This window comes from Curcuma longa, chromosome 1, assembly GCF_044706935.1.
Source record: "Curcuma longa cultivar G26 ecotype Majalengka, Jawa Barat chromosome 1, ITB_CL_G26_1.1, whole genome shotgun sequence".
In the NCBI taxonomy this organism is placed as follows: domain Eukaryota; kingdom Viridiplantae; phylum Streptophyta; class Magnoliopsida; order Zingiberales; family Zingiberaceae; genus Curcuma; species Curcuma longa.
The window spans coordinates 19,640,311-19,655,037 of record NC_133861.1 but is presented as its reverse complement, the minus strand read 5'-3'; the positions used below and the strand labels follow the sequence as shown (position 1 = coordinate 19,655,037).

The 14,727-nt window shown below is 35.9% G+C and overlaps 1 protein-coding gene across 1 annotated transcript; it reads left to right on the top strand.

Moving 5' to 3' along the window:
- The first annotated feature begins 873 nt into the window (after nucleotides 1-873).
- LOC141830842 (uncharacterized) lies at nucleotides 874-12,167 on the top strand. Its single transcript, XM_074718290.1, has 19 exons — nucleotides 874-954; nucleotides 1,438-1,599; nucleotides 1,691-1,918; nucleotides 2,345-2,431; nucleotides 2,589-2,678; nucleotides 2,751-2,877; nucleotides 3,003-3,103; nucleotides 3,219-3,387; nucleotides 3,932-4,053; nucleotides 6,651-6,779; nucleotides 6,891-6,989; nucleotides 7,254-7,311; nucleotides 7,395-7,470; nucleotides 7,589-7,715; nucleotides 8,098-8,255; nucleotides 9,052-9,124; nucleotides 9,217-9,411; nucleotides 9,740-9,833; nucleotides 11,151-12,167. Exons 2-19 carry the CDS (start codon nucleotides 1,525-1,527, stop codon nucleotides 11,975-11,977), a joined length of 2,835 nt encoding a protein of 944 aa, XP_074574391.1. The 5' UTR covers nucleotides 874-954; nucleotides 1,438-1,524; the 3' UTR covers nucleotides 11,978-12,167.
- Nucleotides 12,168-14,727: the final 2,560 nt, after the last annotated feature.

Here is a 14,727-nt window from a genome sequence, read left to right as displayed (position 1 = left end):
CGTTAAGTTTAGCTTGGTTCATTTAATTTAGATGTTATCAAATTTTTAATTTATGTTTGTTTAAAAATTTTACATTTTAAACTTGATTGATTGATTATTATGTCTGATAATATAAATTTATTTAATACATTTAAAAAAATTTATTAATGAATATAATTTAAAAATATTATTTATCAATACTGCTCATGTTCATGTTAAAAACATGTATATATATAAAACTTATTTATTTAATTAATTTTTTATATATTAAATGAATATAAATAAATTTATATAAATTGAATACTAAATTTATTCATAAATTCGATTCATTTTAGTTTGATATAATTTTTAAATCTTATTTTAAATCTGACATAATCTTAAAAATATTTTATACGTAGCCCAACATTTTAAAAAGATATATAATATATTAATATTTTTATCATCTCAAATAAATGTCTCAAAGAGTGATATGATTTTTTCTGTAATTCGTCCTGAGAGTAAATGAACATCTGTACGATTTTGGTTGGTGAGCAGTTGAACCGGCCCAAGGTATAGTGTGTGTTTAAAGTCAAAATCAAAGCGTCATTGAACCGCGTGGTATTTGGTCAACTAGCAAAATGGAGCTATATATCCCACTCGAGATTCCCACCCAAGAGTTTACTCTCGCGTTTAATGGGCGTAATAAGGTTAACCCACGCTTGATGTTGCTGGTACGCTTTTTGGATCAGACGGTAAAGTTCCGACGAGGACGTCGAAAAAGCACGACGGAGGGGCCAGCTGAAGCTATGGACGGAAGGGATGAATCCTCGTGTGAACTAATGGTCTAGATCTCTTTAACTTCGTTGATTCATTCCACCCGTGCCGCTAATGGTCTTCGTGTGCGCGCGACCCCGTGCCTCCTTCCGTCGTCGCGAGGGCCAAATCTCCAAATCCCCTCCATCTCCGTTGCCAAATCTCCGGTATCTGCGATCGCTGGTGAGGTTTTGCATTTTTGTACCCTGGCCTGTGGTTTGTTGGCGCAGATTGCCTGCGGACCTGCTGGGGGGTTTTCAAGTTTCGCTTGCTTCTCGTGAGGTTTGGCTTTCTGTCGCCATTTTGGGCGTTTGGATCGTTTGTAGGTAGGTTATTTTGTTGATCTTTAGCATGAAATTATTGCACTTGCGTATTGAGCTGCTTCTTCTGTCGCCTATCGTTCACGAGTTTACTCGAGCGGGTTGTATTTCTCGTTAGATCTTTGATTTATATTGTTGTTTTGTCTTTGCCTCATCAACATATATATGTACGTACGAGAAATCTTTGTTACATGCTGGTTAGAATAGTTTTGAGAAGGTTCAAGTTTTACTTAAGATACCTTCTGATGGACGCCTAAGCATGTTTTGATTTTTTTTTTCTTTTTTTTGCTAGCTGATCGATGAATCTACATAATTACTGACGATTTCGAAATAGTTTGGTTTACAGAAGTGCAATAATCTTTGGTGTTCGTTCAAGTTCGTGGTTGAGGTACCAAGATCCTCTGTTCGTTCACCTTCTGTCTTACAACTCCTAATGGGATGGGGAAACATCTTGAAGCGGCGGATGAAAGTTTTCACTTTAGCATTGGTGATATACATGGACTACAAGGTGTGCTTAGCCAAACAACTATCTTGTGTGATTAATTGTTGTTTGTTCACCTGTTCAGAAGAGAGGTTAGTGAGGTATTGTAATACTGCAGGGCGTGCAGAAGCGAGTTAAATGGTTTAGCAAAGTCAAAAAAGACTCTATATGGGAAAAAACTCATGAAAGAAATGCCAGACGTGTTCTTAATTTGATGATTGAGCTGGAAGGTTTGTGGGTAAAACTTGGCCAATATTTATCTACCCGAGCAGATGTTCTTCCCCAGGCGTATATACGTCTTCTCAGACAGTTGCAGGACTCTCTTCCTCCTCGGCAATTAAAAGAGGTAACTTGTACAATTTGAATGTTCTGTTAATGCATTTATGCCTATAGTGCATTGAGCTACGAAGATAGTTAAGGTGTAGTTGCAATGCTGCAAGTTTGTTCTTTTTTTGTCCCAAACTGACTCCATCATGGTAGATTGTGCAATGCATCATTAAATTACCTGGATGATGGTTTAATTGTTGATCAATATTTTGCCAATTTCTAGTGATGGTGCGCCTGAGATGATTTATAAATGGTTAATGCTCATCTGTTTTTTTTGGCATATGAACTGCATAAGCAGATGTTCATGCACAACGGTCTTGGTTACATGGAAACTAAAAAGAGCCTAGAAAATTTGGCATTGAATAAAATTTTTGCTTTCTTATAGTTGACGTGTGTAGCTGGGGGTACTAACTTCCATGATTCTGAAAAGTTTGTTATCATCTAGGTCTGCCAAACTGTAGAGAGGGAGCTTGGAGAATCTATGAATGACATTTTCTCTCAGTTCATTGAGGCACCACTTGCTACTGCATCCGTAAGTCACATGACCAAATATAGAAGTATTGATCCTAGAAATTTTGTGCTTGTAACTATGTGCTATCATCTCATCCAGTCTTGGTTGAGAGGATATGTGCAATTTACTTTTTTATTGTTAATTATTTATTAAAAAAATCCTAAGTATTGAATTGCAGATAGCACAAGTTCATCGTGCAACTCTGAGAAATGGGCAGGAGGTGGTTGTCAAAGTTCAACATAGGGGCATCAAGGAGGTCATATTAGAGGTTTGCAGTTTTCCTCTTGACACAACTAAATTTGAGGTTATCCTGCCATTAAATTATCTCACTTGTCTTCAGGATCTAAAGAATGCGAAATCTATAATTGATTGGATAGCATGGGCAGAGCCACAATATGATTTCAACCCTATGATAGATGAATGGTGTAAGGAGGCACCTAAAGAACTTGATTTCAATCATGAAGCAGGTTAGTCTGTCGTGATTGATATCTTGAAATTGATTTTACCCTAATACTTTGAAGTTGTTATTTCCTTATTAGGGGTGATCTTTTATACATGGATTGTTGACAATCATATTTCTTTTTCTATTTAGAGAACACTAGAAGAGTTTCAGAAAACTTACGAGTCAAAAGTGAGGATGTTGGTTTAAAATATGCCAATAAAGTTGATGTGCTGATTCCAGATGTTATTCAGGTGGAATAGTTGTTTTTTTCCTTTTTCTTTTGCCTCATCAACTATCTTTTCATAGGCAATTCTTTTACTACTTTAGCATTTATTTCATGAATAGTTTTCAAATTCCTACTAGCAGTCAACAGAGAAGGTCCTCATTTTACAATATATGGATGGTATCCGCTTGAATGATGTCCAATCACTGAATGCACTGGGTGTGGACAAACAGAAGCTTGTTGAAGAAATTACACGTGCATATGCTCATCAAATATATGTTGACGGCTTTTTCAATGGCGATCCTCATCCAGGTACACTTGCTTGTTGCAATTTTTGTTTTATCCTTTTCCCTAAGAATCATGAAGTAGGAATGAAAGACAAACTGTGTAGTAGGTATATCATACCAGTTCAATTTGTACCCACTAGTAACTGTGTATGGAAATGTTTAAACGTGTCCCATACTTTAGGAAATACTAAACTTTTCTGGTCTGGGAGAACACAAAAATTTGACAACAAGCAGGCAATGGTGGTTTAGAGGCAAAAAAACTCATTCTAGTTTTGGCTATGGAATAAGCAACAGGTAAACGAGGATCCTATTTCATTTTAACCACACCTTGCCCATTGCTCCAAAATCGACAATGTGGGCCAATGATTGATGTTACTTCCCATCTTTAAATTTAATATTCTCAAAGTTCCATATGGAAATTATACCTAGAAAGGATTTTTATTTTGTTTTCTACCTCAAAATGGATACTTATTTTGTTTCTTATGTTTAATTTTTATTTTGTTTCGTACCTTTAAATTAAAGCAACCTGAATCATTGATTGTATAATTCATTGGGGACCATATTTGTAGGAAATTTTCTTGTTAGCAGAGAACCTCCACATCGTCCTATTTTACTTGATTTTGGTCTTACCAAGTCAATTTCAAGCTCTATGAAACAAGCGCTAGCAAAAATGTTTTTGGCATGTGCTGAGGTATGTTATGTAACTTCTAGTTCAGATTACTAGCATCTAAATTGTAGTTATTTGCTTCATTTGTAATGACTTGCATTGGTCAGTTAAGCTGATGTGGTTGAACTTTTTTACTCACTAACAAAGTAAGCTATGTCAAAGTATTTCTTACAACTAGTGGTTGGTTCAGGATGTAGAAACATAAAAACTAAAATATTCAAACTAACCATAGCTGAAAATTTTCATTATGTTGCTCAATACTCTTAAGGTTGTAGATGGTACATATCAAGGTTCAAAATCTCAAGCCACAATATTATTTTGGTATTGTGTCAGTATTTTGACATATGGTGCCGGTGGAGAATTAGAGAGGAAATAGGAATGAGGAAGGAAATGAAAAAGAAGAGAACACAACTGTTAAGCTAAATTTGTACTTTTGTCCCACTTGAAAAAGTAAAGTTTGACATTGTATTATACAAACACAAATTACATAAAACTAACATTATTTCAATTCATTTTGACATGTTTTGTAGCATTTCAAAGGGTGTCAAATGTGAGTATGATATAATACTCATTAACATGATTGACACAATGATGCATGATAGATTATATGTGTCGAGTAATATCAAGTTTTGATAATTTATTTGAACATGTTTTGACCATTTTGTTTGACATAGTACGGGGTTTGAGACAAAGGTACACATAAAACGGAATTAGAATGGTTCATTCCATTACAATGTTTGGATGGACAATTTGAGGTGGGATGTTCTATAATAAGGAATGACTCAATCCATTATATACTTTAAGAGGGGAAACACTTCCTTCGACCACTACCAAATATAGTATTTAAGTTGGCTGGTAGTGTGGATGGATTAAAATGGGTAGACCAGTTGAGTTAAACATGTCAGTTGGCCAGATGGGTCACGCAAGTTGGGTGAGTCAGGAGGGCTGGTCAAGCCAATCAGGTCGGTTGGTCCTATTGATAGGTGTGTCGATCAAGTTGGATGGACTGGTTAGAGTAGGCAATCAAGATGGGCCAATTGTGATGGATAGACAATAGACTCGGCGAGTCAAATAGACTGATCGAGCTAGATGAATCAATTGAAACAATCAAGTGGATTTATCAATTTGGTGGTCCCAAATGGGCCAAGCTGATTGGTCAAGCTAGTCAAACGGTTGGAGATAGGTTGAGTCAAGCAAGTTAGTTGAGCTAATTGCTTAGATAGACAAAGTGAATTAAACGAACTAAATGTATCAAGTGCACTAACCAAGTGAAGCGCATTGTGTGGATCAACCAAAGAGGTGCATTAGATGAATGAAGAAGGTTGGCATTTTGAAAGAAACTAAGTCAAATTGATGAGAAGAATTACACGAACAAGAGTTATATATACAATAAAGCATTCCACTATTTATACTATTATATTATGACAACCAAATAAAGAAATGAAATGGATCATTCTCCTTTTCATTTCATTCTATTTTATTCCTAATAGATTCTGATTCTATTCCATTCCATACCATATCTAGTAAAATTTTGACTTGTGTTGTGATATTTTTATAATTTTGTCCAGGTTGCTTTAACCTACAAGAAATTTCTGTTCCACTTGAATATTTTCTTAACTAACCCAAATCTATATAAAAATGCTAAAACCTAAACTTCCATAACTTCCTTTTCCTTCTTCATTGCTGCTTTTGTCTTAATTGGTTAGCACTCTTGTCGCATCTCTGCCTCCTCTGCCTTATAGAAGTTTCTTAAGTGATCAAAGTACAACCAGTGTAAATTGAGAGATAATTAGTTAATTATGCCACAACTGTGAGTGTCCATGCACCATCACCTTCTTCTCCAATTTTCCCTGTCAGAATACCTTTGTACAGTTTGGACAATGCACCTCTGCTCTTGTTTCCTTGCGGCCTCTTCTTGTGCATCTTAATGCATCAATGAATGCCCTACCACAGCCTTGATTGGAATAACAACATTGTCATTGGATTCTTTATCCCAACCCTTGTTGACCTTGTGAAAGTATACTTACATGGGCAAGTAAAAAAATTTCGTAGCGTAAAACTGAATCAATATGAGCGCAAAGCATGTAGTGATGGATAAATTGCTTTTTCTTTGTCTAGTTCCGTTTCTTAATCCAGCTAGCAAACTATACACAGATTGCCCAAATGTAATTTTGGGCTTTGGTTGAGTGCACTTGGCTACCTTATAGTTCCTTTAGCAGGCAATTTCTGCTAAAATGGCAGAGGCTTCACTCACAGACAGGAAGCATTTATTAATGTCATTCATCCCATCTATGGAGAAAGTTTATAAAAAATGTAGTAGTTATTTTGTACTTAAATAAATCCATCTACTTCCATAACTTAGCTTTCTTTAGCAGGATAGCTTCATATCTGTCTGGATTTTGTGCTATTGCTTCTGAAGGTTCTATTCAATGCAAAATTCAATGGAAAATTCAGTTTGTAACCTTTTAGGCTATTGAATTTTTTAGCAGTAAGCATATAAGATGCTAGGATAATAGAATCAAATGTGCATATGGCACAATTATCACACTTCAAGAAAGTAAGATTTTTTATTGGTTATCCTTTAAGACATTCTCTTTACAGTATGAACACATTTTATGCAGGGGGATCATGTGGCTCTGTTGGCAGCCTTCTCTGAAATGGGGCTTAAGCTGCGTGTTGATATGCCAGAGCAGGCCATGAACATTGCAACAGTATTTTTTCGTACTTCCACACCAGCAAGTGAGGCAGAAGTAAGTATGAATGTTGTCTTTTTTTACATTCTTCCTTTTTTTTCTAGTTTGGAAGTGTCAGTTAGACTCATTATTGTGGTTTACATTATCTTGTACATTCTTTCCATCTAGGACAACATAAAAACTTTGACTGAACAAAGGGAGAAGAACATGAAGGTTCTTCAAGAAAAAATGAAAATGAATAAAAAGGAAGTTCAGCACTTTAACCCTGTAAGCACTAGCAACTGTTCTCGGTACTTTGTAAATGTTCTTTTCAATTTGTCCTATGATGTTCTGCTGGGATTATTGTATTTTTGTTCACGTTTGCATATGGTACATATGGAAATTATGTATACTCCTTGTGGTCATCAACTCATTAAATATATTATACAGCTTAGATGTAAATAATTTGTATAAATATATTATTATATTTAGACAACTGTGAAAACTTACCCAGTCATATTGTGAAAAATTAAGATGTTCACATTCTCCCAGGTTGATGCTTTCCCAGGAGATGTAGTCATATTTACGAGGGTAGTAAATCTTCTTCGAGGTTTGTTTGCACATAGCTCTTAAATATTTATATGTAAATGTATTGATATAATGCTTTAAAGAGGTAGTATTTCACTTTCTCAGGGCTTTCATCTACACTTGATGTCCGTGTCATTTATTTTGATATCATGAGACCGTTTGCTGAGTTGACACTACTAGGGTGAGAATTTTGGTTGCAACTTTTTAGATGCCAACCTTCTTTTGTTGACATTTCAAACATTTGAATCATTGTGCTGATATTTTAATCCCCAATTTTATGTGATATTTGTGTGCATTAGAAGCATCAACATTAGACCAACAAAAAGTAACCAATGGATATATGATTCACCGATTCAGTCTAATGTGGAGGCCAAGTTGAGGCAATTTTTGATTGAGCTTGGAAATGAGAAAATACTTGGAATACAAGTAAGTTTAGTATATAATGCTTTTGTTTTATGTTCTGAAAACTCATTTGAATAGTTTAAAAGTCCGGTTACTCTTTATGTTTTGGTTCTTATCTTAATGTGAAGGTTTATACTATCTTAGAACTGCATTTGGCAAAAACTAAAGATGAATAATATGGACGGAGAGATTGTAAGTTTGTATCTAAAAGTTCTTCTTGAGAAATAAAAGATTGGATAAGTCTTATAGGGAGGAATTTGATGCATATCATAATTGTCATGGAACAAGTTCCAATAAAATGGTAGTTGTTGGAAAGATGTTCCTCTTTTGGCAGTTGTTCTGTTTACTTGAGACTTTTCTTCTTTCATATCTTTGGTTTACTGAGTGTTGTTTCTTACATCTTTAGGTTTGTGCATACAAAGATGGAAAGGTTATAATAGATACTGCCGCAGGTGTGCTAGGGAGATATGATCCCCGCCCTGTTCAACCAGACACCTTGTTTCCAGTTTTCTCAGTAACCAAAGGAATCACTGCTGGGATGGTGCATTGGCTTGTTGATAAGGGGTATGGAATTATTAAGTATTTTCTGAATTGAAGGTCAATATATGTAGTTTCACAACCTTATACTGTGCATAGATGGTGATGGTGATACTTTGATGAACTATGGTGGTGATGGTTGCAATGCTTATTGTTGAATTTCAATGAAGCGAGAGACTGTACTGCATATTCTTACAAGGGTCATTTGAGATTTAGTACCAACTAATAACTTCATATCTTTCACAATGGGTAGCTGTGTAGCTATTGACTCCTGCAATTTCAATACTATATTGTTCATTTTACATTTTTGTGAACCAAGTTGCATGGTCTTGTCATTAACTATGGTTGACAAACTAAAAGGATTCATTAACTAATATAATCTTCTGGTACATTCTAATCTCTCTCTCTTTTAGCTTCATGCTTGAACTTTTTTTTGCAGGATGTGGAAATTGGAATAGTTCTAGTTATTGTGTAGATTAATTTTATGCTAAAATCAGCTAATCAAACTCATAAGGGCCATGCTTGTTCCAACTCGGTAGTGTCATCTTTTAGTCCAGCAATGTGGATATAATAACTGGGCAATGACATCGTAGATGATTTTTTCTAGTACTTTATTCACATGAATTCATTGTATGTAGAAATCTTTGCTTTCCTCTTGCAAGGCAATTGAGTGATAAGTACATTTAGAATCATGCAAATTCTTTGTTAAGTGTGAGAAATTACTTACTAATAATAATGAAAGGAATTTGCAAAGTATTTCTGTTTCTAGATATATAATTCTACAGTCATGAATGCTCTAATAGATGTGAATCTTTTTTCCCAGAAAACTCAAGCTCACTGAAACCATAGCAAATATCTGGCCAGAGTTTAGCGGCGGCAAAAAGGATATAATAAAGGTAAAGACAAAGGATCATGTGATTCACCAAGATTTTTTTTTCTTTGAACTAAGACAAGGGTTTCACCATGCATTATATTGTTCTTTCTTCAGGTTCATCATGTTCTTAACCACTCATCCGGTTTGCACAATGCTATGTCGGATGTTATTAGGAGCGACCCTTTGCTAATGTGCGACTGGGAGGAGTCTCTTCGCCATATTGCTAGGTCAGTTCCTGATACAGAACCTGGTTCCCAGCAACTATACCACTACTTGTCTTTTGGATGGCTTTGTGGTGGTGTTATAGAGGTATCGTACTATTTTTTTTGTCTTTTCTGTGGCATGCAATTTATTAGTTTACTGCAACAGGCATTTAATTCTAACCCTTTAATATTACACAAATAAGCAAATAGTTCGAGGTTGAATAGTGCTTTTCAGCATAGAAGTTAGATTGTATTCTAAGACATGGAAAATGTATTGTAATGAAAGAAGATAAGTTACACTATACTAGCACAGCCTAGGAGTCTTCACTTGATATTTGCAGATTTTATGCTTGATATTGTTTAATTAGAAATGTTTTTAAATTCTTTTTCTTTTGTGTATTTGAATATTTAAATACTTGGTTTCATTTACATAGCGTGCATCTGGAAAGAAGTTTCAAGAAATTCTGGAAGATGCTATAATCCATCCTCTCAATATTGAAGGCGAATTATATATTGGCATTCCTCCTGGTACGTGCAATCTCTACGTTTCTAGCGCAAGTAGCTAAGGCCACAAATTCTTACCTTGATCTGATAGATAGGTAGAAATTGACATTCTTAATGAAAATTGTGATTAAGCATGTGTACTTCATGATTCCATGCTTGAGAACAAGGGTAGATATTACAATGAGGAATCAAGACTATCAAACATATGAAAACCAGCACTGCATAAAATGGATTCCACTTACATTTTTAATTAAACAATTGAAGAACATAATCTGCTAGTTCGAACTAGAAAGGCAGTGTCCATTAATTCATTTGACACCCTGTTTTCAAATTAAATGGATCTCCCTTTGCTATCTCAGTTTACCTCGTTTTTTATAATTGGCAGTAGCCTAGCAGCCACACAATACATTAGTTGGGTGGTATAATATGTTCACAAGTTTTACTACATCCCTCTAGCATATGAATGGACATGCTATCTTAGATTTGGGTATGATAAAAGCTTCAACTGTATTGAGAATACCTATAAACTTTAAGAATGATTTCTGAATTTTATATAGGACCTATGTGAAGAAGTTTTGAATAATTTCAGCTGTAGTTGTTGAAATTTCAAATCAATCAAGGAAAAAGGATTTGAAGCAGTGCTGTATTTAAACAAATTTGTCTTGTAAGATACAATATAAAATAAGGAGTCTCCAGCTAGAATTTTTTGAAGGCAAGAACTGCTTTGATCGGATATCAGTTTAGGACAATCTGGCAACTTCAATTTTTCTTTGATTCAAGACAGTCGATGGGCATTTCTATTAGTGCTTTAACAATTTTAGTCTGTACACTTAAGAATTCATAATGATATTTTTTTTGTTTCATCTTATACTATTAAGATATAATTTAGAATCTGTAGAGGATCCAAAGGAATTCCTTGTGAAATTTTCAGAAATTGCCTACCCATGTTACATATTTTCTATCTTGCCTTCAATCTCTATTTTCTGATTTATAAGATATATCTGAAATCCTTTACGATCTATAAACTTACCATTTTCCTATGCATTCAGACATCTACTGCTGTTCTCTGAATTTGTATTGAAATGCACACTGTTCTTGAAACTAAACCTCATCTTGAGGAAATTAGAAATTAAAGTCAAACAATAGTTGTCGTTCATGCAATCTTACTTTTATTATTACTTTTCCTCATATTTATTATTCTAATATCCTCGTGATGGTTTCAAATCTACTACCATAATAAAATACATATCTTGAGTCTACTAATTCTCTGTATTCCATATTTGCTTTTCTTTTGGTCTAGCTTTCTTTTATAGTAATATCCTTGTTTTGATTTCTTTCTAGGTGTGGAATCTCGGCTCGCTACATTAACACTTGACAAAGAAGAGCTCCAAAATCTCCTTGAGATAAGAGGTAGGCAAGAAATGCCATCCAGCTTACAGCAGGCTAATTTAGCCGAGATTGCATCCAACCTTCCCGTACTATTCAACACATTAAACATCCGCCGAGCTATAATTCCTTCTGCTAATGGGCACTGTTCTGCTCGTGCCTTGGCTCGCTACTATGCTTCCCTTGCTACAGGTGGATCCATTCCTCCACCTCATTCATCTGTTTCGGAGCCTCTCCTTGGAAGTCATGCCCACCTTCCTACATTTCCTTCAGCCAAGCTACCTAAGAAAAAATGGAAAATCAAGGAGACTATCAGCGCATATGCACAGAACAAGCGTTTGCTAAGTTCAAATACAAACAGGGACAGTTCATATACTGCTAACCATGATGGTTACAGCCTTGTGGCTAACACCGAAGATGGACACTCGCAAAATGTTGCCAGAATATTTAACAACCCCAAGATCCATGATGCTTTCATGGGCTTGAGCGAGCACGCTGACTTGGTTGTTCCCAATGGTAAATTCGGCCTTGGATTTCGGAATTTCAATACCACAACTGGTAACCTGACGAGTTTTGGGCACTCTGGAGTTGGTGGGTCTACTGGATTCTGTGACATCGAGCATAATTTTTCCATTGCAATCACAGTGAACAAAATGTCCCTAGGCGGTGTCACAAGAAGTATAGTTCAGTTAGTTTGTTCTGAGCTGAACATTCCCCTGCCAGAAGAATTTTCAAGGGTTGGGGAGAAAGGACCTGACATGCAGCTTAATCTGGCCCAGTAGCCGAGATCTCAGACACGAATAATCTTCCTCTCTGTAAGGTATTCCTCCTATACATACAATGTAACTCCTCATAGAGCAGCAATAGCAATACATATAGGCCAAATATTAATGAATTGCCTTTTTATTTGTTGAAACTGTAATGCACATACTTGATTGTGGTTGCAAATATTTGATACAAATCTTCATTCAAGGCATTTGAAAGCATCAAGTTGTTTCCATCCTATTCTCATTGCAAAAATGGCAAGCCACGGGTGTGAGAACATATTAATTGCTCCTGCTCTTCAAACCCTAATTTGACACCTTTGATAAGCTCTCATAGCGATGTTGTCATCTTCATATTAAGCATTTCAATAAAAGATAAAATTCGTCATCTTCGTAGCGATATTTATAAAAAGGAATTTATCGTTTCAGTGATCATAGATAAATTGAAAAGTTACAATTGATTATTATAGAGAAGATATTATTTTGGTTTCGTCGAGATTCGATCCTTATCTACTTCAGTAAGTCTGTCAGGCAATCAACTAAATCATGTCCGAGGATATATATAGTAAGCATGATTTATCATCGCGTGTTCATTGAAATGGAATGAGTCATTTTTAATTGAAATGAGTCATTTTTAATTAAAATGATGGTTTAAAAAACATGCGCTATTTTGTCTTTAAAATTTTATCAGAACAATGTTGTATTCATGAGTTAATACATTTTTGAATGGTTTTTAGACAACAAAATCAAAATCAAGATGGAAAAAAGAAAGAAAAGAAACTATATTGTGTCTGAAGCATAAACACACATTTTTCAATCAAAACAACAATAAATAAAGTCCAGTATTTTTCTTGGAGCCCGACCATAGGAGTTCGATCGATGAAGGCGGCGCGGCGGCGACGGGCGTGCGAGCTCTGCGGCGGTGCGCTCGCAATGCACTGTGAGGCGGACGCAGCGCACCTCTGCTGGCCCTGCGATGCCCTCGTCCACGGTGCCAACTTCCTGGTGGCGCGCCACCTCCGGCGGGTCGCCTGCGCACGATGTTGCGCGCTCGACGACGTCCGCAGTGCCTCCTCGCCGGCGCGGGATCGTTCGCTTCGATCCGATCGGTCTGCTGATCCTGCAGTGGCGGCAGCGGCAAATAGGAGTCGGACACCGAGTCGTGCGTGTCGACGGCGGAGTCCGCGACCGCGGGGCGGAGGAGGGCGCGCGGGGGCTGGGCGGTGGGGGCGAGGCGAAGCGGAGTGCGAATCGGCGGAGGTACACAATGCCTGGCATTGATATTTTCTTTGGAGTTGAGAAGTCCTCACGTGGAAGGAACCATGTGCGATTTCCGGACTTCGACTGTGAAAATTTTCATATGTAATTGCTATTGGTCCTCTTGAATTTAGCATCTAAGAAGAATTTAATAACAGTAACACAGAAAAAATTGACCTTAAAGAATCCAATTTGAGTTCAAGACTTTGCATATTAGATTGTCCTTGTGTTTTCTCTGAAAGGATTTTTTTCTTCTAGACCTACATAAAATGCTTAACTATTGTAAGATTTTCTAAGTTGATTTGACATGCAAACCTTGCATGGATAGGGTTTAATGAAGAACATTAGCTAGGTTCAGATGTTGTAATATCTATGGCATGGTATACTTTAGAGTATATTTTAAAATCGAAACAGAAAACCATACCAAACTGATTCGATTCAGTTTAAATGGATTCAATGTATTCCTGTGTTTCAGTTTGACAATTCGTTTACATTTAAACATCATCATTATTATTGTTATTGAACTTCAGGGGCTCTATTTATGATGAAATAAAATATTCTTGGTGAAGTGCTAAATATATAAATTTTGGTCAAGCTAAGTTTAGAGAATGTGCACCTATATACTACTCATCTTACATCTTATCACTGCATTATTTTGGCTTGAAATTTTGATGTGCACTTTTAGTTCCTCTGCAAGCCCCTAAAACCCAATGAATAATCTACCCACTTGTTGTTGGCATTAGTTACTTTTACCAGCTGCAAAGATTTAACATATCAATGCTCAGGACCTCTTTTTACTTGCTGGATTGAACTCTGCATAAGTATATAATATGGTTTTAAATGTGTTCCATGTGGCCACCTAGTCGCTTTCTATAAAAGACTAATTTGTATTTTTTTTTTTTTTTTGGGTTCCATGGACCTCTTAAGCTTAGATTGCACTATTATAATTGAATCAGATGTCCTTTTTGGTAATATTGCTGAAGGGACCAGAGATAAAATGCAAATAACTGACCCCAAATGGTTGGGGATTTTTTTATAGTAGTTACATAAGTGTCAAATCAAGATGTGAATTAATAATCATAATGTAGAGTAGTAGAAATGGAAATATTAAGATGGATGCACAAAGTATGGAGAGAAATTGAGTGTGTACTCCACAAGATGATAAGATGAGAGACTGAGTTGAGATAATATGACGGGTTTAGAGGGAACCAATAGATTGTAAAGTAGCATTGCTATATTCACTGTAAAGTCTAATCCATCAATTTTGAATCCAATTTGGGGGTTTTCTTGGGAGGCATTGAAGGAGTTGGAATGCAATAACATTGATTTCTTTACAAAAGAAGAGCAGGTTCTCTATTTATTCAAATGTTGTGCCTATGCTATAGGGTAGGGATAGAGGAAGAGGAAAAATCCTAGAGTGGAAGCTCTAAGGGATAAATGGAAACTAAAGAAAACATAACTAATGTAATAAAAGTAATTTAATTATTTTTGTTATTCCTAATGAATCTTAC